The sequence below is a fragment of the Amblyomma mixtum genome, chromosome 9, assembly GCF_055824585.1.
Source record: "Amblyomma mixtum isolate Tamu chromosome 9, ASM5582458v1, whole genome shotgun sequence".
NCBI lineage: Eukaryota > Metazoa > Arthropoda > Arachnida > Ixodida > Ixodidae > Amblyomma > Amblyomma mixtum.
Genome location: NC_143020.1, coordinates 45029342 through 45049262, shown reverse-complemented (window position 1 = coordinate 45049262; position 19921 = coordinate 45029342). Strand labels below are relative to the sequence as shown.

The following is a 19921-nucleotide window of genomic DNA, read 5'->3' as shown; positions in this document are numbered from 1 at the left end:
CAAATTCTTCCCTTCCATACTGCGTTTTTTTTTACTTGATTTCAGTTCTTTTATTTTTATGCACAACCACACAAAATAACTGGAATTTATTAAAATCTACAACTTTCAAACGATTTGCAGTTATCACAATTAAACAACAAACTGGAGGTAACCATTGACAAAGAACCGCATTCTTGCATGAATTTATGTGCATTCCGGAGTAGCTTCCTAAGCCTCTTGTGGAGAGTTCGCAATCCACTGCATTTACATATATATGGCTTCCTTCATTCGTGATAAGTGTACTGCAAGTAAAAGCAGATAAGGCCTCAGGAATGGCTTTTAAGAGAGCAGATAGTTGTGCATTTGGGTTGACATGGATACTGAAAAAATTGCGCAGCAACGCGAGGACTTAGCAGCCTTCCTTGTGTCCTCGTTGTTGTCTCGGCTTAGTCCTTGTGCTTCTGCGCAATTTTTTTACTATGCTTGCTTTTAAACCGTTGAGCCGAGCGTTCAAACGTCTCGTCCAGCTGTAAATGGCACTAGAACAAAGATTCTCGTCGTAGTCTTTCAACCGGTTTAAAGGTATCTAAAGTGCTCAATGAGCAATTCAATATGAGTCAGTGTGCCGCACTGACCACTTTCACAAAAAATGCTATTAAAAATGTCGAGTACATGTGACATATGGAGTGTGAACCTTTAGACTCATTTGGTCCCTTAAGTAAACACGACTTAACCATGTTTTTGTTTACTTATACCAGAGTGTGACTATGCCACCAAAACAGTGATGTATTATTCGAAAAAAATCAATATAATGTGCATCTGAAAGCAGTGAAATCTTCGAAAAAAAAACTTCATCATTGGCTAACAAAATGATGAGTACGAAATCATCAATTTGATAACCCGCTGCGAAATGACAACCGCGCAAGACACAACAACGCTGTCACGGATTATTTTGCACCTGACTATAGAATACCTTTACTTCTCTTCACTGGCTTTTGTTTCCTTGTTGGTCTTAGGTCAAAGCTCGGAGTGGATATGCATTTTGAAGAAACTGCACACTTCTTCTGATCTGTGTGTTCAACATCTATCTCGCCTTTTTCTCATAAACACGCTCATTCATAAACGAAAGGCCTGATACAGCAGAAATTATTACCTGCCTGTATACTCCTCCCCGCTGAACACTTTATGCATTGCATACAAGCTGATCCCAGGTATCTGGAAATAGCCTTGATAAAGCCTCTTCTTTTTTTCTATGTAATCTGTGCATCTATGCGCCGACAACGGACGCTCTAAGGACAGGCATAAACCCGAACTGTCCAGTAGCAAAGCGCACAATTGCAGGACACGGCACCTGTAGGCTATTCTGAACAAACATTATCATCACTTCCACATATCTCGAAGAACCGTGGAACAAGTGTACCAACAAACATTCGCGTTCTGTCTAGAGGTGAAGAGGGAGGGGTGGGCACCAGAAAGCAACCAGACAACAAGCCGGACTGGACTCAAGCAATAAAGCACAGGTGAATGCCACGGAACGTGATTTATTTTGCAGTTTGGCTTCAACGACGCAATGTGTTAAGGCCCTTACATTTTGCGTTGCTTTTTTTTTACTGTTTCTAATATTTGTCAGGCATTTCGCGGAGAGTAACTCTTGCAGACAGAGAATTCTGCAAAGCAACAATGACCAAAACGGTAAACGCATAAGTCTATCAAAGTCTGCTACTCAGGTACTTTAGTGTTTTTCGTGTGTGTCTGTGCCGTGGCTATCTGGGCGGTCCGTGCCGCGCCTATATGTTCCAATCTCCTTGAGCAGATGCTTGCAAGGTCAGTGCACCTGCAGAGTCGGCGCCCCTCCCAATGTTGCCCAGGAGCTTCTATCGATCTGTTGTTGACGTCGTCTGAGGGAAGGCGTTGAGAGCGTGAATAATAAATCGTAGGTGCATGGAGCGTATATTTTCTGCCGCAATTGATTCTTGCGAAACCAAACCATTACACCAAGTATATATGAAGAAAACAAAACGCAAAGGTAGCCTCCGGTTTAGCGTGCAAGTTGAACAAGGGTACGCCGCATGTGAAACTGCTCTTGGCAATTGTTTTAACGTCAAGTGTTTCTATCGACCAACCACTATGTAGGCACATCAATCGCAAGTGCTTTATTGGAAAGGTTTATTTTGAGTTTCTAGTTTCAAGTTTTAAGTTTCTTGGACTTAACCGTGCCGTTACGAAGGGTTTTCAATCGACAACGTGTTGTTCGATTTATGTACCTCTGCATATATGCGTTATGAGATGGCCTTGTATCGTTCTCAACCGACAGAAGCCGGCATTGCAACCTCTACTGAAGTTCATAAACATAGAACTGTTGCGACTGTAGGCGGGATTTTATTTTGCGTGCACTTATGGGAATAACCAGAGTTCAGAGTTCTATTTTTGTGCCCACCTACTGAAATAACTTTTCCTATATATGATGATGCTATAAGAGAAGTTATTTGGATGCTCAACAAAGACTAACTAAATGTTTGACAAGCTCGCAGCGCGGTTGGTGAGCGTTCTATCTGTGCCATATTTACGTCTGCTTTCGAGAGTAAATCGAAATTATTTATTAGGCACTGATTACTCGCCGATGTTATTAGCGTGGCTACGAGCGGTTCCTCCCTGCTGAGCATGTTAGTAAGAAATAGGTGGATGTTAGACGCATTTGCTCATGCACAGGACGTGCGTCTGTGGGGAATTTAGTGCAGGAATTTAACACACGCGTGCGTAAACTTCAAATTCTACAGTTTTAAGGTAGAAACGACCAAAAATAGAAAGCAGTGAAAGTTTGAAAGAGCTGCGATGGTTTCATCCGCTTGTGTTTAGTGTGGCCTGCGATTACTTCCGTAGTGGGTGTTCCTAATAAACCTCTGCAAACCTGTCCAGCGGCTAAGCTCGTTTCTTGATGTCGGACTGCCCCCAGCAGGTAGTCCCGCTATCCGTCATTTAGGCGGAAGGCAAAAGGTATCAGGCTGATTCAGACCTAAGACAGGTGCTGGGACTTCCACGCCCACTTCGGCGTTAGCGACGTCATGAAGCAACCGAACCCCACCTGAGGCTTCTGCTTTCAAATTCGGAATTTTTTTTAAAAGTTTGGTACTAAAGAGACAAGTGAAGATGCGTGAGGTTTCTTTGTGTATTAGGTTCTTGTGTTATCAATTATCAGACTGTTTTCGAACTCAGACGCGTTGCCTGCACTACTGCTGTTGTCTGCTAGTTTTACCGTTGCGGGAACTACAGGTGTACGGCTTCCCCAAAATTAATCATTTTCTTCTACGTATTGCTTTGTTTAGCGGTTCATGCATCGGCTGTTCATTGCAATGCATGGGCCTCCAGATCGCTGATATTGAGATTAATGAAAACGAACCATACCGCAGGTTTGTCGGACAACGATCGCGAGGACGCAGCTGTTTTTTTTCGTCTTTGCTGTATAAGGAGCATTAGTAACAAACGGGATAATCAATCCGCATTAATAGATGTTGTCCAGCTGACGTGCTGAACATTACAGAAGCTTGGCTGGCCAGGAAAACTGATGACGAAGAAATTTTCAATTGCGCGAGAAAATACGATTTCTACAGGTGTGAATATGGGACAATTCTGGTGGTGACGTTTTGATAGCAGTCGCTGACTACCTGGTTTTCTTCTTACTTTTTGCTGTTTCCGAGATCTAATTAGTTTGTTTGAACAGTCGTCTCAACCGCAAAGTTCTTTCCTTTGTCTGATGTTATCGTCGCAGCTCATCAAATGGTTTCTTGTCAGAGATCCACGATGCGATAATTCAATTCCATGGCAGGCTGCCCCTAGTCACCCACATTTCTCTTCAGTGATTTTAACTTTCAATACATTGCTTGGGACATGCCTTTTCCTCTGGCACACAGTAGCTCATCTGAATGCATCTCCTGTCCTGACAAAAGCCTGACTTTAATCTGTGTGAATTATTCAAGAATCCAACGCGTATTAATTGAATTGGCACCAGTGTTTCTAATCTAATACTTACCACACATCCGGACTGTGTTCATCCTCTTTCACTTCGTATTTTCTTTATTGATTGTTTAATTTATTTTTATTTTACTCAGTCTAACGTTAAAGCTCGTGAGGAATTAGCCACAAAGTTTACTAGAGACTATCGAAAACACGAGTATGCTTCTCCTAACGCAGAACTATCACTCTTTTTTGGAGAATTCCACTTGAAGTTACACCGATGTTCACGTAAAAGATTGGCTCGCCTTTCAAGATAACACAACCAAGATGACTAATCAATTTATTCGTCTGAGCGAAATAAAAGCCAGCTCTAAAGCTGCTTGCGTTACATCATTTATGAAGCGATTGCTGAACAAAAAAACTGCAACTTCCAGAGATCCAAGTTATTTATTCGCAATTATTGGCAGTAGGCTTTTCACTGCGCAGCAGTTCCGTACACGCATACTCTTTCAATCGCCAGACAGACATTTTTTGAACGAACGTTGCCGTAATACTTGCTTTAAATATGCGCAAATTTGGGAATGTGGTTCGCGGTGACAAGATCGTATTACACGCTTTTGACGAAACTGTCTTTCCCAAAAAAGGTTACCGTACTTTGTATAACAATGCATTTTCGTCATCATTTTTGAAAATATTCCGCCCACTCTTCTTATTGTTACCCATTGCATTTACCCACCTATCGATCCAGTAATTATCGACTGGTCTTAAATATGTAAGTTAATAGAAAAAATTAAGCATTCTTCCTCACCAGGTGATGGCGGTATTATTGCAAATTTTGTTTTTTTAAACCCTGAAACGTACCCGTCGATATTGCTACCAGAGAATTTTCGCAGCCCTTAGTATGCGGTGAGTTTTCCGATAACTGCAAGAGGGGGAAAGAGGTTGCTCATTTCAAGTCAGGCGCCGTTGCTTCTGCTACCATTTGCACACCTATATCATTAACAAGCATCCTTTGCGAACTAGTGAAGCGTGCTTTCTCGAGTGATATTATACCTTTTTTTTATCAAACTCTTTCGCTTCTAATCTTCAACACGGTTTACGCAAGCATCATTCAAGTGAAACTAAGCTTTTAATCTTCTGATGAGACCAAAGTCCATGCCTTGCTATGAAGCGGAGGAGGAGGAGGAAAACTTTTATTCCTATTTACAGTGAGAGGTCGAGGGGGCGAGCCGGAAGGGCCCGCCCCTTACAAACACTATGAGGGATCCCTAGTCCGGGATCCCTGTAGATTCCGCAGCGGCCCGGGCTCTAGCTACCAATGCCTGTTGGGCATGGAGTTCGGAGCAGCCGCGCAGGGCAGCTTCCCGGTCCTCTCGAGTGGGGTGGAGGTGGGGTGGGTAGGCAGGATTGGAAGGGCATGCCCACACCATGTGGTAGGTGTCCGAAAACTCCTCCTCACATTGTGGGCACGCGCCCGAGAAGGAAGAATTGAAGTGCTTAAGTACTGCCGGGCACAGTACAGTATTGGTATAGAGGCGGAGAAGCCAGCGCTCCTCCACCCTAGTGAGGCCTTCGGGAAGAACCCACCGTTTTCGCCGGTCAGCAGAAATATGGTTACACACATGGCTTTATTCAACGCGTTTCCCGCTGTCAGCCTCAGAAAAAGGGGAGGCCAGTCAACACAGTAACGACGAAACACGCTTGCATACTGGCGCCAGCGAGGCATTGGCACGGATTTCACGAAAAATTCAGGGGGGCACTTTGTTGACCTAAAGTACGGCGAGGCGAAAGCCTTAAGCGCGGTGTTGCTGCTTGTGTCACTGATGCGTTGCTAAGATGTTAGGCTTCGCCTCTGAGTGAAACCCGACAGCGTCTTGCAACGCTGCCAGGGAGTTCATAGAACGCCATCGCCCGTTCGGTTCTACGCCGTGCTCGTCGGTAAATTGGTTTTTGAGGAAAGGAAATGTATCTGACGCGCATATCTGGGTGGACACCTAAATATCGGTGAAACGGGAAGGGAGGAAGATGGGAGTGAACGAAGACACTATTCACTAGACGCGCCTTTGTTCATTCCAAACCATCGAGCTGGCATGGCGGAGTGGTTAGCATGCTCGTCTCGCACTCCGGAGACCGGGGTTCGATTGCCGAACTCGACCAATTTCTTACTCGGTTTTATTTATATATCTGGCCTGACTAGAAGGGTTAATTAGGCTAATTCGGTACTTAAGCAATTAACTAAACTCAGTCCCACCTACTTGGAGCATCTCTGTACGATCCTTTTGATTGGTTGCATGGTTACTACCCTAAGTACAATTCGCGCTGTTTGAAATTCACGCACTGTGACGTCACGACCGTTTCGACCGATTGAAAAGCGTGACATTTCTGCCGACAACTCCTGCTTACAACGATGAGGCATTAAAGGCTTCCGCCTTAAAATTTTACATCTCCGTGTGTCCCGAACTCGTTTCAGCAATCAGCCGCCATCTATCAGGGCCCAAAAACCGCGTCGCAGTAGGAAAAGAGCCGGTTCTCCTTTAGAAAATCTCACGCTCGAAGAGCCCCGCCTCATACACCTTCAAAACAAAAACCTCTATCAGTGAAATAGGCAACACAATAATGATGTTTGGTAAGTGAATCCGAAGTAGCCCCATCACCGAGCACTGTGATCGCGATATCCACAGAATCGCCTTCGAAGAGGTGAGCGTCTTGGCCGTGGTGCCTAATCCGTTCCACAGGCGACATTTTGAGTCGTGGTACATTCAACTGCAAAGGTGACGGTGAAATGCACTTCGGGAACGGTCCCCTCCGCTTATGTTAATGGACGTTGACACGTGTTAACTAAAGGAAAGCGAAAGCCGCTTCCTGCTGCTGACTCGCATTTCAAGCACCAATGCAGAACGGGTGTAGTTCGCCGTGAAATGTTGGGCTGAAAATAAATTCTTCGTTGTTGGCAGTATTGTGTTCAGAAAAGAAAAAACAGCGCTGAATTCTACACAAACCACACAGAAAGACGGACAGGACGGGCGCTGACGTCTTCACTTAAGCAAACCAAGTTTATCCAATCATGCAAAAATCGCACCTGCCTCCATATTTCCGCCCTTAACACTTTGCTCACTCGTCTTGCGTGTCCTAATGAAGGTTTAACAAATCCAAAAAGGGCACTCACTTCCGCTGGTACAAGTCCTTTCTTGAGACTAAATGCGATGAATCTTGCTTTGCAGGTGGAAAAGGCGATGGCACTCACAATCTTCAAGGGTCGGGCTTAACAGATGGTGCACAAAAGAAAGGGCCCACTGTAGAAGAAAGTTCGTTTAACAGTACCTTTTGCTGGGCTAGTTGGTGTGACATTGTGTTCAGAAAAGAAAAAACAGCGCTAATCTACACAAACCACACAGATTTGATTGTCCTGTCCGTCTTTCTGTGTGGTTTGTGTAGAATTTAGCGCTGTTTTTTCTTTTCTGAACACAATGTCACACCAACTAGCCCAGCAAAAGGTATTGGCAGTATTCCTCAACTTTTGTTCCAAAAGCCGAGGCTGGAGGAGTTTCGTAGATGCTCTCGTTAAAATGATTTGTTTCCCGCTCTCGATTCTTCATTCCCTTTTTCCTGTATATTCATTGTTTTCGCCAAAGCCTTTGACACTGTTTCTCACAGACTACTGCTCGCTTAATCTTGATCCTCACGTTTAAAAAAAGGAATGTATGCGTCTTGCTCAACTGCACTTAATATGTAACTGCTAATGGCCATAGCCTCTGGCGTTCTACAGGGAAAAGTGCTATGGTCGTTTCCCTCTCTCTATATATTAATGACTTACGTAACAGTACATCCTCTTCCATAAAAGCTTTGCTGACGACTGCGTTATTTACCGTGAGATAAAAAGCTCTGCAGACCACCTTAGCCTTCAGTCCGACAGTAATATGATATCTTCTTAGTGTAATACTCGCTAATGAAGGATAACGTTATTAAAGAGGACTACATGAACTTTTTCCGTCGTGCATTAATTGAGTACCTTCTCAGAAGTCGCTCAATGATTCTCCATTAACAGAAGTGTCGACTAACATATACCGTGGTGTTTATATCTATAGTATGCTCACGAGGTGAACTAACGTGGATAACAAAAGAATTAATAGCAACAAAATACTTGTTTACTTACGACAAGCTTTTCGAACGCACCCTCTAATTTCAGACGTCTACTTTACAACACACCAGTAACGTCAGACTAGAATGCCACCGTCAATATGGAACCCTCACCTTAAAGGGAGACTGAAGCGGTTTTCGAATCAGCTAATCTTCTAGGGTTTTGAAGTAGTGTCGTTGCTGATCACGCCTGTAAAGTTATTTTTTCGATTTTGGCTAAAACAGTGGCGCAATCACCAATTGTAAGCGGGATGTTTAAATCTCCCGCGTCCCGCGCGACCGCAGGTGAGGAGGATAGCGGAGAGAGAAACCTCGTCCATGTCGGCCAACGTGACGTCATTTTGAGGAGTCGGAGAACGTCCCGTCACCCGCGCGCGCTTTCAGCGAGCGTTGTTCCTCGTGTAAGCCAAGTTTTGAGCACCCGACCACGTGCAGGCGATCTAACATGCGGTACTGCTCTGCATTCGGGTGTACGAGCACCTACGGCCGCGATGATGTCGTCTTCCACGCTTTCCCGAAAGATCAAAAGCTCGCAGCGCAGTGGGTCGTTGCTGTGAAGAGGGACAATTTCAAGCCGACCAAAGCAAGCGCACTCTGCTCGAAGCACTTTCGTGACAGCGATTACGAGCTGAGCTTGTCCCTAATGCGATCGCTAGGGGTTTCTGTTAAAGGGGCACGGCTGAAACATGACGCGGTTCCTTCGATATTTTTGCACAAAAGAAGCGCGTCACCACCGCCAAGAAGCGCTTTTGCGAAAAGAAGGAAACATGAGGTGAGTGCTTCTACTTCACTACTTTGCGGAAATTCAGGTCTCATCTGTGTGTGAAGCTTTGCATGAAGCGCTGACCGTGATTACCACACGCGGAGGCGACCCCGCGATGGGACAGAGCTGCGCCGCGCGGCTCTATACTAGCGGGTTTACTTTTCTCGCGCAAGGGGATATGCTATAAAAACCCGGCGTTGCGCTAAAAATCACGTAACTCATCAACGAAACACCGATGATGATTATTCGCGTGCGCACGAGACGGGCTACTGAGAAAAGCCCACTGCTGTGCCTGACATGATCGCGGAGCCCCTGCGGAACACTGGCGCGGCCAGGTTGGCCAGGTCTGAGGGCGCGCTGAGCGAGTTTCGGTTCGACGCGTCGAAGCAAAGAAGTATCGAAGCTGTTCACATGCGGCGTCGTGATTTCTTGCCCGTTGCTGCTTCGTCGTAGATCATTAGTTACGCGATCTGAAACGAAAATACTCAATAGAAGTCTGTCTGGTTGCGGGTGCATTTCAAGTGAAAAATGAAATGAAATACGACGTTACGAAACCTAGTCCGTCATAGGGGAATAGCGGGGAGGTACAGCGCACGCACAAGACAACAACGCCCCTCAGGAAATGGTTCAGCACATGTGCACTGGCGCCTCAACCGATAGGATCATCCTATTCTAAAACTGTCCAATTACGACGTGTTTACGCAAATGCGATTCGATGATCACCTGACAGCCGAGAACGACATCACATATGCGGTTTTCTCGCCTTCATAAGAAAATTTTGAGAGTAAAGAGCAATTCCACAAATTCAGTACGCATTTTATCCTTTCAGGTTCTTGCAGAACTGCTTCAAGAAGGATCAACTATGGAAACACTTGATCCAGAATTGGACAGTCCCTCTGGTAACCAAACAGGTAATGATTCTACATTCAGTCTGAACATTTAGTTATACATGGCTATCCCGTGCATCAAATCATATCTCAGTCTGTGTTGCAGACGTCACAACAGAAGCTGAAGCAGATTTGTGTGCAATGTCTCATGAAAACTTTGGTGAGGAAAACTCGCCAAGTACCCTCGCTCTCACAGGTAATGACCAATGTTCAGCAAGCACAGTAATGCAAGCCATTGATCCCTTACACATTACATGATAACCTGCTCATTATTGCAGATGCAGCACAATATGATGGGCCACTGGAGGTCACTCTGACTGAGTCCTGTGACAGAAGACACAAGTGTGTCCAAGCAATGGTGCGGCCAGCGACACAAAGCACAGCTGTACAGGCATGTGTGAAAAAAAGCATGGCATCACGCCGCACTCAGACAAAACTGCAAACTGTATCTATTGGTATGTGCCTCTACATTCAGCGTACATTTTTGATGCATGCATTTGTGCAGTAATGATGGGGGAGGGGGCAAAGCACTATAAAGATTGTCAGTTCTAAAAATTCTGCATATTCCATGTTGCGTCCAGTGGTAATAAATAATAAATGCAGCTGCACATATCGCACGACTTTTAGGCATTCAGGTTGGTAGCCCCATGGTAGATGCAGCCACTCAAAAGAGCATGCCGACCCAAAGAGAGGCCAGTGAAAGCGACGATGACAACACAGTAGACGAAGGAGCCGATCAGAACTACGATGATGAGGACTACAGCCCATGTGAAGAATTTGCAGAGAGGTATGTTATTTATTAGCGGTATGACGAAAAGCTAACAGTACGCTTAAAATGCTGTTTGCCCTACTTTTAATGTGGTGCCATAAACATTCACTCCAAATTTTTTCATACAAGCTTGCATGTTTACGCTGTCCAGTGCGATTGAAAATTTGCCTATTCTTTTTCAGGCAGGGATGTGCTGGAAGCTGCACAGATGAACCTGGCAAAAGAATTTTTTGGTGCAGGAGAAGTACCTGCGAAAACTTTTCGAGTTGTGCACAGAGTGCCTCGCACCTCGTAGTCTCATTCGAGTGTGAAGGCACACTTTTAAAGGTTTATGGGCAGTGTGCATCTGGTCATTTCATTTACTGGTGCAATCAAGACATCACAAAACAGCAGCCGATGCTCAACCTGAAGCTTTGCGCAGCAGTTCTCTTTTCCGGAAGCAACCCAACAGCTGTGCTTAGAATGCTGGCTTCAGTTGGTGTACCGGTTGTGAGCAACAGGACATTTTTTGCAATCCAGCGCTCATATCTGTGGCCTGCAATTGACAGGGTAAGCAGTCATCGTGAAGAAGTTACCAGCTTTTTTTGCATGGCCAAGGTTCAATGCGCACTATTTTTTTTTTTCAGGTTTGGAAAGAAGAGCAGAGAAGTCTGCTGCAAGAGCTGCAAGGCCAACAAGTAAAACTTGCTGGAGATGGACGGGCTGATTCACCAGGATATAGTGCTAAATATGGCACGTATATTCTCTTGGACGTTGAACGCCACAAAGTCTTGCATTCTGAAGTCGTGCAGGTGCGTTTCCACTTTGCTACAACAAGATTCTGTAAATTTCTATAGTTCACTAACGCTGACAAATGAATTGTAACACAACACTTAAATATCATGAATTCTTTCAACGGCACACGCATTATTGTGGGTTTAGCTTTGAATCCCCATGCTGGTAGATGAACGGTTTATGGGGGTTTAATGTCCCAAAGCAACTCAGGCTATGAGGGATGCCGTAGTGAAGGGCTCCAGAAATTTTGACCACCCGAGGTTGTGCATTGACATTGCACAGTGCATACGCCTGAAGCATAAGCACAGGACTGCCATTGTTAGCAATACAAACAGTCATTTTCGTAAAAAATAGTACATAACAGCTGGGAAGCAGAGGCCTCAATACATGCAGTTTTTTTTTTTTTGAATTGGTAGACAAGCAGCGCATCAAACTCAATATCCTTTGCCGTTATCATTCCACAGTCTAATGATGCTGGCGGCAGCTGTCGCATGGAGTTAGAGGGCCTGAAACAAGGCCTTGCTTTTCTGGAGAGTGAGAACATCAACGTTACAGTGCTGGTGACCGACCGTCACACACAAATCAAGAGCTTTCTTCGCAACAACAAATCTTCAATCACCCACGAGTTCGATGTGTGGCACATGGCAAAAGGTATCCAGCAGCTGCAGTTTTACGGTGGCTGCTGATAAAATGTTATTTTCAGCGCATTTATGGAATATATCATGTTCAATTTATATCTAATATGCCTTTTAGGAGTCACCAAGAAGCTGCATACCGCTGCGAAACAAAAGAGCTGCAACGAACTTGCACCTTGGATTAAGTCTGTGTGCAACCATATGTATTGGGCGGCAGCATCCAGCAAAGGCCAAGCACAACTCATTGTGCCCAAATGGCTGTCCCTTCTTAATCACATAAGGGACATCCACACACACGACCAGGCATCATTCCCCACGTGTTTGCACGGCGACTTAGCACCCAAGCAGTGGCTCAGAGAAGGTATATTGCATTTTGCATTGAAAATACGGCAAAGGCCCCACTGAAGCATAATTAGTAACATCTAACTACGATATATAAAATTACAAAATTCCAGTAAGAGAGGGTGTCAGGAAGGAAGGCACAATCTCTAGAGTACTATTCAATGCGTGTTTACGGAAAGTATTTACAAACCTCGAATGAGATCTAACGGACGATAAGAGTTAATGGAGAACACCTTTGCAATTTGCTTACGACACTGCCTTGCTAAAGAACTCTCAACAAACTGCAAAGCATGATCGATGACCTTGACAGGCAAACAAGAACAGTGGGTCTGAAAGCTTTATGCACAGAACTTAAGCAAGATTCAACAGCCTCTGAAGGGAACAGTGGCTATACGATAGGCACCGAAGCCTTAAAAGTGGGAAGGGAAGAGATCTAATTAGTGTAGGTAATTACTGCAGATCCATACCATGAGAGTGAAAGATATTGGATAATAAGAATAGGGCGCAGTGCATTTGGCAGGTATGCTTATACCATGAATGGTAATTTACTGGTATCCCTCAAGAGGAAATTGTACAACAGCCGTGTCTTACCAGTACTCATGGCGGAGAAAAAAAATTAACGAAAAGGGTTGAACTTAAACTGAGTACAATGCTGCAAGCAGCAGAAAGCGAGAAGAGTAACATTATGATATGAAGAGAGCAGAGTGGGTCGGTAAACAAATTCGAGTTAGCGACATCCTAGTAGAAACCAAGAGCAAATGGCAGGGCATGCAGTGGAGAGGCTGCACAACTAATAGTCGTTCAGGGTAATAGACTGGATTCCAAGATTTTAGCAACCTGCGCAGTGCAGCAGGATTTCAGGATTTACATGATAAGCTTCATGAACTAAATAAATAATATTTGTTTAAATTTCTTACATACAACTTATTACAGTGCACCTCAAATTCCAGTGTGTTTATTATAAGTATAAAAACTTATAAGATGCTCATTACTGAATACGACTTTATTTACAGGTGCGCTGAAATGCTGGTTGATTCACGAGCATACAGCAAGCCACACGTTTAGAGCTTTACAAAAAGATGACAATGACTGTTTCTTTCTAGAATCAAAGGCTTTCCAGAAGCTTCGAGACGTTGCAATGTCTAAAGCCCTTCTGCAAGACATGCCACGGCTGTCAACAGGATACCAAACTTATGGATTAGAGGCTTTACATAGCCTTCTAGTGCATTTTGCACCGAAGACCTACCACTATTCATATTCTGGAATGAGGGCTAGGTAAGCTGTCTTCTGTCTGCTTTTACATTGAGAAAACACCAATATTACAAAATAATTATCAACGTTGGCGCAAATGTTAAACATGCATCTGTAGAAAAAGTGAAAGGCATGTAGGTGTGTGCCACAACTATGTGAAAAGGTGCCCACTTTAAATTAGATTTACTGAAATTTTCAATAGCTGCATCTTTTCTTACATCTTCTCAACAGATTTAAAAACACATTTGACCGAATCAGAAGGGATTCTACATGCCAACACTTTGTGAACATGCAGAGTGCCTGCTGTGTTCACCATGCAAGCACTGCATTTTCATTTTCAATCCGCCTGGCAACTGAGGTGACGCTTTGTTTGCACAGATCTTCACAAGTAGCACTATGCTTTGTCACAGTGTTTTCATCATGCGTGCTCATGGTACTTTCAAGCACTAATTGCTGGCATGGCGTTATGCTTAACATCCATCAGTGACCTCCTATTGTCGCATAATCTTTATAGTTAGACTGTTTACATAGGTTACAAGTCCTGAGGGTGAACGTTTGCGGATACCCTTTTCACATGGTCCTGTTTGTTTAACTTTTTCAGGACCCAACTCGCTGCACTTCACTACAATGAAAACAGTGGACGTGGTCAGGCACGCACAAAGGATGGCACACTTCGATGGTGTGTGCGTTACCCAAAGGCAACAGGTGGGGACCCAATAGCTTGTCCGATAAAGGAGCCACCCACTCATGGTAAGCTTGCACCACCTAGTTTATTTGATCACGAAGAAAGTGAATATTGCACAACCTATGAGATAAAATGCTCACACAGGCTACGTCACACGCCTCCTCGACATGATTGTGGCTATGGCTGAGAGCATGGAGCCTCAGGAGAGGAAAACTGCTCCAGAATCTCGACCGCCACTCAGCAGCAGCTTTCCAAAGGTCCCAAAGGAGAAGCTGGTTGAGGAAAGAAAGTCAAGGTTCAACAGACAATGAGCAGTTTCACATGACATGCAGAGAAAGTACTGGTAAGTAGTATGGGGGTTTACCTGATGTCCAAAATCTGAATGTGAGTTGAGCAGCCAAAGCGCTTGAGACACTGTGACAGGTAAAAATATATAGCAAAGGATATGATGACATGCACTGTATACTTTCATAAGGGGAACCAGTTACTAAAATGTTTGGTTCATCAAAAACAAAATGAAAAGCAGATATCACTAAACACAAGAAGGCAGAGTAGAATCATGCAGCCACTAGAAAGGATGCAGACCACTGTGCACAATATGCTGGGGATTGCGTAGATTATACGGGAAAAGAATGCAACCGTGATAACCGCTTTAGTGCCTCTATTTTCTCAATGGCATTTGTTGTTTCTTTAGCTTTTTTTTTCATTTTACTGTTTTATTGCCACTGTTCATATCTGATTCTGTTGCACTTTGTTTGGAAAGGGGGGGAGGGGTCAGTTTTTGCAATCTTTTCATGTTAGTATAGCCATTAACCTGCTTCTCTCCTACCTGTAGGTCACAGGCCCCATGGCCAGACAAGAGGCCTTTGAAGCCCAAGAGCCCCACCTTCCCACCCTCCTCACTCCACACCCCATCATAATCCTAGTCCCCCCTCTTTAGAGTGAAGGGCCTACACAACCCCTGCCAATGATGACCGCACTTCGCCCGACAAAGACAAGTCCTCTTGTTGGAACGTCCGTCGCTGGACTGAGGCTCTTCCTTCATTTTAATTTTTCAAGATTTCCGTCTGCCGTACTTCTTATCTGCCACTATAAAAGATGAACCAGCGCACTAATGGCTACTTATTTAGCAGCCAATGCTGTCTTCCAGAAAATATTACCAGTGACCATAAGCTAAATGATACATCATAAGCTAAATGACAGTATCTCATGTGCATGATCTTAAAATCTTTATGCTTCTGCATTTCTTGACAGTTTGCAGGTTAGCACAAAAGAGAACTTCAATCATTTTGCCTAGTGTGCTTCATGGAATGGTCATTTTGTTTGTCAAAGCAGGCAAAAAATTTTTCTTGGCACCTTTCTGCTCTGCATTTGTGCGGTAAACATGTAGTTGCAATTTTTTGACCTGAGTGACTGGAAGGGCAATGATGGTGAAGGAAGTGGCGCAGGGCACTTTCACAGCTAGTAGTTCAGTATGTTGGCCCTTGACTAGAGCACTTTCCACCAGAGTGTGGACATAGCTCAATTTTTCACAAAATTTATTTGAATGATAATGTATCCGTCATTGTGTTCAGTGTTCCTTGGATGCCTACGTCCAACCATTTAACCAGGCATGAACTGCAAACAGACCAACTAGTTCAATCCAAAGCCATGCTAGGAAGACAGCTAGATGCCAGGGCAGACTAAAAAGGAAAGTTTCACTTATTACAGATCTTCAGAATGTGCTTTTTTGTTCGTGACACAAGTGGCTTTTGCACTGCCGACAGACTTCTAACAGGCTTTTTCCTTTCTTGCTGTGACAGTATTTAATTTATTGTATAATTTGCAGCAGCAATTCTGACATGATTAGAGTTTTGCTGCTTTAGCTTGCTCTTCTAAGTGTTTGATAAGCCAAAGAGACCTTCTCTCTTATTTCAATTCTGTGAACAATTGTCTACTGTGCATACATATGCTACTAGCGTATAATTACTGCGCAGAGTCTTCATGCTTGTATTTATGCGCACGACTTTGAAAGAAAATTTTAGCTGAGATAAAATTTTATTTGAAGTGAATCTGTGAACTCACTCAGCTGTAGAAGCTACGACTTTTTTAATCCCTGCAGCTGCATCTTGCAAGGCGGTGCTGGTTCATTTATGCCTAACTGTTTTTATTTTTTTTATGTCATGCTGGAAAGCCTCATGTGATCCAGGATTTTAGGGCGGCATCATCAACTCCGTGTAAAGGAATAAAGTTTCACCAACTCGGACATACTTCCTTGACAGTGGTGGCAATAAATGCCACAATGTCAGTAATCAGTGTAGAAAAATGCAACTTGCTCTTATTTCAACATGTACCAAGCTGCTTTGCTGCAGCTGGCATAGTGAATCGTCACAAGCAGTTCACTGAAACGTTGGATGCCAGGAGGTCGTCACCGACTGCCTGTAGCAGAACAAAGCTCAGCCAGCTTGTGCATGACTGCTCATCGGCAGTGGGGACTGACAGAAGCTACAACCCGTGTAATACCTGCTGTCTTATCTTGCAGGTTGGTATTGGGACACAATTATCCTGTGTGACGTCGCTGAATGGTAAGGGACGTTGTGCTAATCATCACAAATGAAAAACAAAAAAAGAGAAATAAGAATACTTATTCCTGACAGCAAAGTAGAATAAAACTGTTTTTTTGCTGTATGGTTTCTCCATGCCACTCACGTTAGTGCCAGGTTCGTGCACAGTGATTGCAAGAAAACCTGCCAGAAACTCGGCAGACCCTGATGAAATAGTCTGCACTGCAAACAGCACTTTTTCTTGCTCTCACTTTGCAAAAACCTCAAGCACTGAGGCCAACACACTCCTCTACAGAAACCACCTTCTTTCAGACTGTGTCAAGGACACAACTTGGTAGAAACAGCTGACTGTTTCTCATTTGTTTTCAGATGACCTAAACACCAGGTATGCTGCATGTCACTGTAGCCTGTGAATGAAAAGTGTTAAAACTTCCCCCAAGGTTGACTCAAATTTCTCACTCATTATTGGAGCATTTTTTTATTGTGCAGTGGAAACTTCAGTGCACTAGCCGCACATGGCAGGTATCTCCTAGCGATTTCTGACAATAGATAAGTGCAGTAGAAGTATTCATCTTCTATGCTGTGCATGCATACAAACACCTGCTATGAAAGAGTAATATTACAGCCACAACGAAAACACGGTTATCACCGACTGGGTGCCACCCTACATGCGAAAAAATCGCATACCGGCATCGGACACTCACCGGAAAGCTTTTTCGGGAATGGCACCGGCCGGCGCATGCACAACGAGTGCACTGTGGGCAGCTCCTTTCGAAAGGGAGGCCTCTGCCGACGGCTACGAGCCTTGGCTTAGTACATGTGAGCTAGCGAACTCGCCTTTTCATTGCATCAAGCTTCGGCTATAATTTCCGCTCTCCAGCGCTACCAAGCAATATTGCGAATCACATCACAGCAGACGAACGCACTTTGATCATGCACATGTAAGAGCTGCTATGGCCAGGCGAGAAATATACGGCTGGAATATACGGTCGCGGGTTTTTTCTCACGCCATGCCACGACACGATCGACAACACACCGCAGGGCAAGCGAAAGCAAACACATTCGGGTTTCGTCGTTTCTGCGAAGTAGGCGCACCGTCATGACCTTCCGAATCTTCCTCGGAGTCTTAAAGACTCCGTGAAAGTGGCTTATCACGGTAAAGTTCTCGGACAATCGTCTAGTTTCTGCCAATAACGACATGCAGCCCCAAAAAATGCCGTACTACGTACCAGAGCAAGTTTCCAACGGCGGTAGACGTTCCCGGCTGGTCTTCGCTCTCCGCAATGGAGATACTGCGTCGTTCTTGGGCGCAACAAGTACGAACACATACAGCGAAACCCCGATGTTCACGTGAGTGTCAAAAGTGTCTTACAATCGCTTTTACAACACCGCGAAGAGGTGCAATCTGCACGCAACGCAGCCTACGCAGCGCGTCCAGTCCTCAAAATTACGTCACGTCACATTGGCCAATCACAGGCGGCGGCGCGACCCGCGACGAGCCCCGAGGCGCCGGCTGCATATTTCTGCTAAAAATGACAATTAGTGCTTGTTTTAAACCCAATTTCAGTTCGAAATTCGAGTTTGCAGCATCAAAAACTATAAGGTGCCGTCGCAAGCCCGATTTTTTCAAAAAGTGCTTCAGTCTCCCTTTAAGTAGCCAATTGTAAAGATCGAATCTCTCCAAAGTCGTGCAGTACGTTTCATTTTTTTTTAACTATTCTGGAACTTCAAGCGCATCTTTCAGTGCACCGCAGAATTTCGCGCTTGCCTTTTCACACAATATACCATTCTAACCATCAACTCCGAGATTCGCTAGTTGTGCCGTTCTCTTACATTTCGTCCCGCAGCGGCCACCACTTCAAGACGGATGGGTTCATCTGTGGTACCAATTTATATTTCGGTTCCCTCATTCTCAAAACGTCCAAGCAGTAGAACCACATCCCCGGCTTCATTTTGCTTCATTAGCAGTGCCGAGCTGCGTAGAAATGCTGTTACTAGTTATATATTGTGGCGCTGCTGCATTAATTTTATTAGTGTTTTGCTTTACTATTCTGACTCACTCCTGCTGCAATGTCTCGGCCGTCAGAGTAACTTAATAAGTTAATGAGCGTAAGAATATCGCTTCTTCCGCCAAGCGTTCGTGATGATTCTTCTGCCTAATCTGGATATGTAATGCACTACGAGTGCAGCTATGAAGGGATTAGTGAAGATATTCTAATTCGCGACCCGAGTTTTATCGCAGAGTTGTTTAACAGGTGAGACACTCTCAGCAGCCGTGAAACACTTTAAAAAATATTGAGTTAGGGAAAGTTCGTGATCTGCACTAATCAAAGGAACATAGCCCACAAGCGAAGACAGAGAAAAACGAGAGGGTCTCTCTTTTGCAAAATCAGCAGCAACCCTTGAGGTAAGCTCATCAGCGGCAACAACTCGGCAAGCAGTTAATTACAAGACAACGTAACCTACTGCAATGAAGCAGCTGAGGGCAAGTCAAATTTCGCTTACTCAAAGAGCATGCCACATGCAGTGACGGCCGTTTCTGGGTTTGTTCTGTAACCCCCTCAACGTATTCTTAAAAATAGCTTTCTATAGCCTTTATATAGCGTTATAACGGGACATACAGGGCAGTGTGACACGCTATGCGCCGGTTGAGCCGGTCTCCACAAAACGGAGCGAACGCCTGGTGCCGCCGCTGCAATCGTCAGTTAAGGTTGAACCTCAAACTCGCGTCTGTATAACTGTCCATCTGAGCTAGCGATGGAAATTTTCATCACATATCGTGCACGTGGACCGCCTGCTATCAAGGGACTTGTGAGACTTCGGCGCTAGACTAGAAGGCCCGTGGGTGGACTCTTGGTGGAGTCGTCATGGCGTGCTGTGCGACGTGTGAACTCAGCCCGTGTTCTTCTAAATGACGTTCAAACGCGCCGCGTCAATGTCTTGGATGTTTATATTTAAATAATGTATAAGTATATAAACATTTGTATGTTCCATCAAGAACTTCTTCAGGGGAGTCGCATTTTCCTCAGAACTTGGGTCTCGTCCTCAGCGTTGGTCGATGCAAATAAATTGAAGCATAGCAATTTCAAATATTTGGTTTTGAGAAGAACGGTACTTTTAAGTTAAATGGAAAGATTCATTGAAATTACATGGAAAGAAAACAGATATATTGGAAGCAATGTTAATTCCATGCATTTGCTAAAAG

The 19921-nt window shown here is 44.4% G+C and overlaps 3 protein-coding genes across 3 annotated transcripts; all 3 read left to right on the top strand.

The window, feature by feature from the left end:
- The first annotated feature begins 8481 nt into the window (after positions 1-8481).
- On the top strand, positions 8482-10520 carry LOC149328872 (uncharacterized). Its single transcript, XM_089559123.1, has 5 exons — positions 8482-8839; positions 9660-9741; positions 9824-9913; positions 9996-10172; positions 10345-10520. Exons 1-5 carry the CDS (start codon positions 8513-8515, stop codon positions 10518-10520), a joined length of 852 nt encoding a protein of 283 aa, XP_089415249.1. The 5' UTR covers positions 8482-8512.
- A 255-nt stretch (positions 10521-10775) lies between these two features.
- On the top strand, positions 10776-11946 carry LOC149328871 (uncharacterized). Its single transcript, XM_089559122.1, has 3 exons — positions 10776-11035; positions 11113-11277; positions 11725-11946. The coding sequence occupies exons 1-3, from the start codon at positions 10883-10885 to the stop codon at positions 11944-11946; spliced, it is 540 nt and encodes a 179-aa protein (XP_089415248.1). The 5' UTR covers positions 10776-10882.
- Positions 11947-12021: 75 nt separating this feature from the next.
- Positions 12022-15036, top strand: LOC149328870 (uncharacterized). Its single transcript, XM_089559864.1, has 4 exons — positions 12022-12256; positions 13341-13512; positions 14090-14238; positions 14318-15036. The coding sequence occupies exons 1-4, from the start codon at positions 12097-12099 to the stop codon at positions 14482-14484; spliced, it is 648 nt and encodes a 215-aa protein (XP_089415990.1). The 5' UTR covers positions 12022-12096; the 3' UTR covers positions 14485-15036.
- Positions 15037-19921: the final 4885 nt, after the last annotated feature.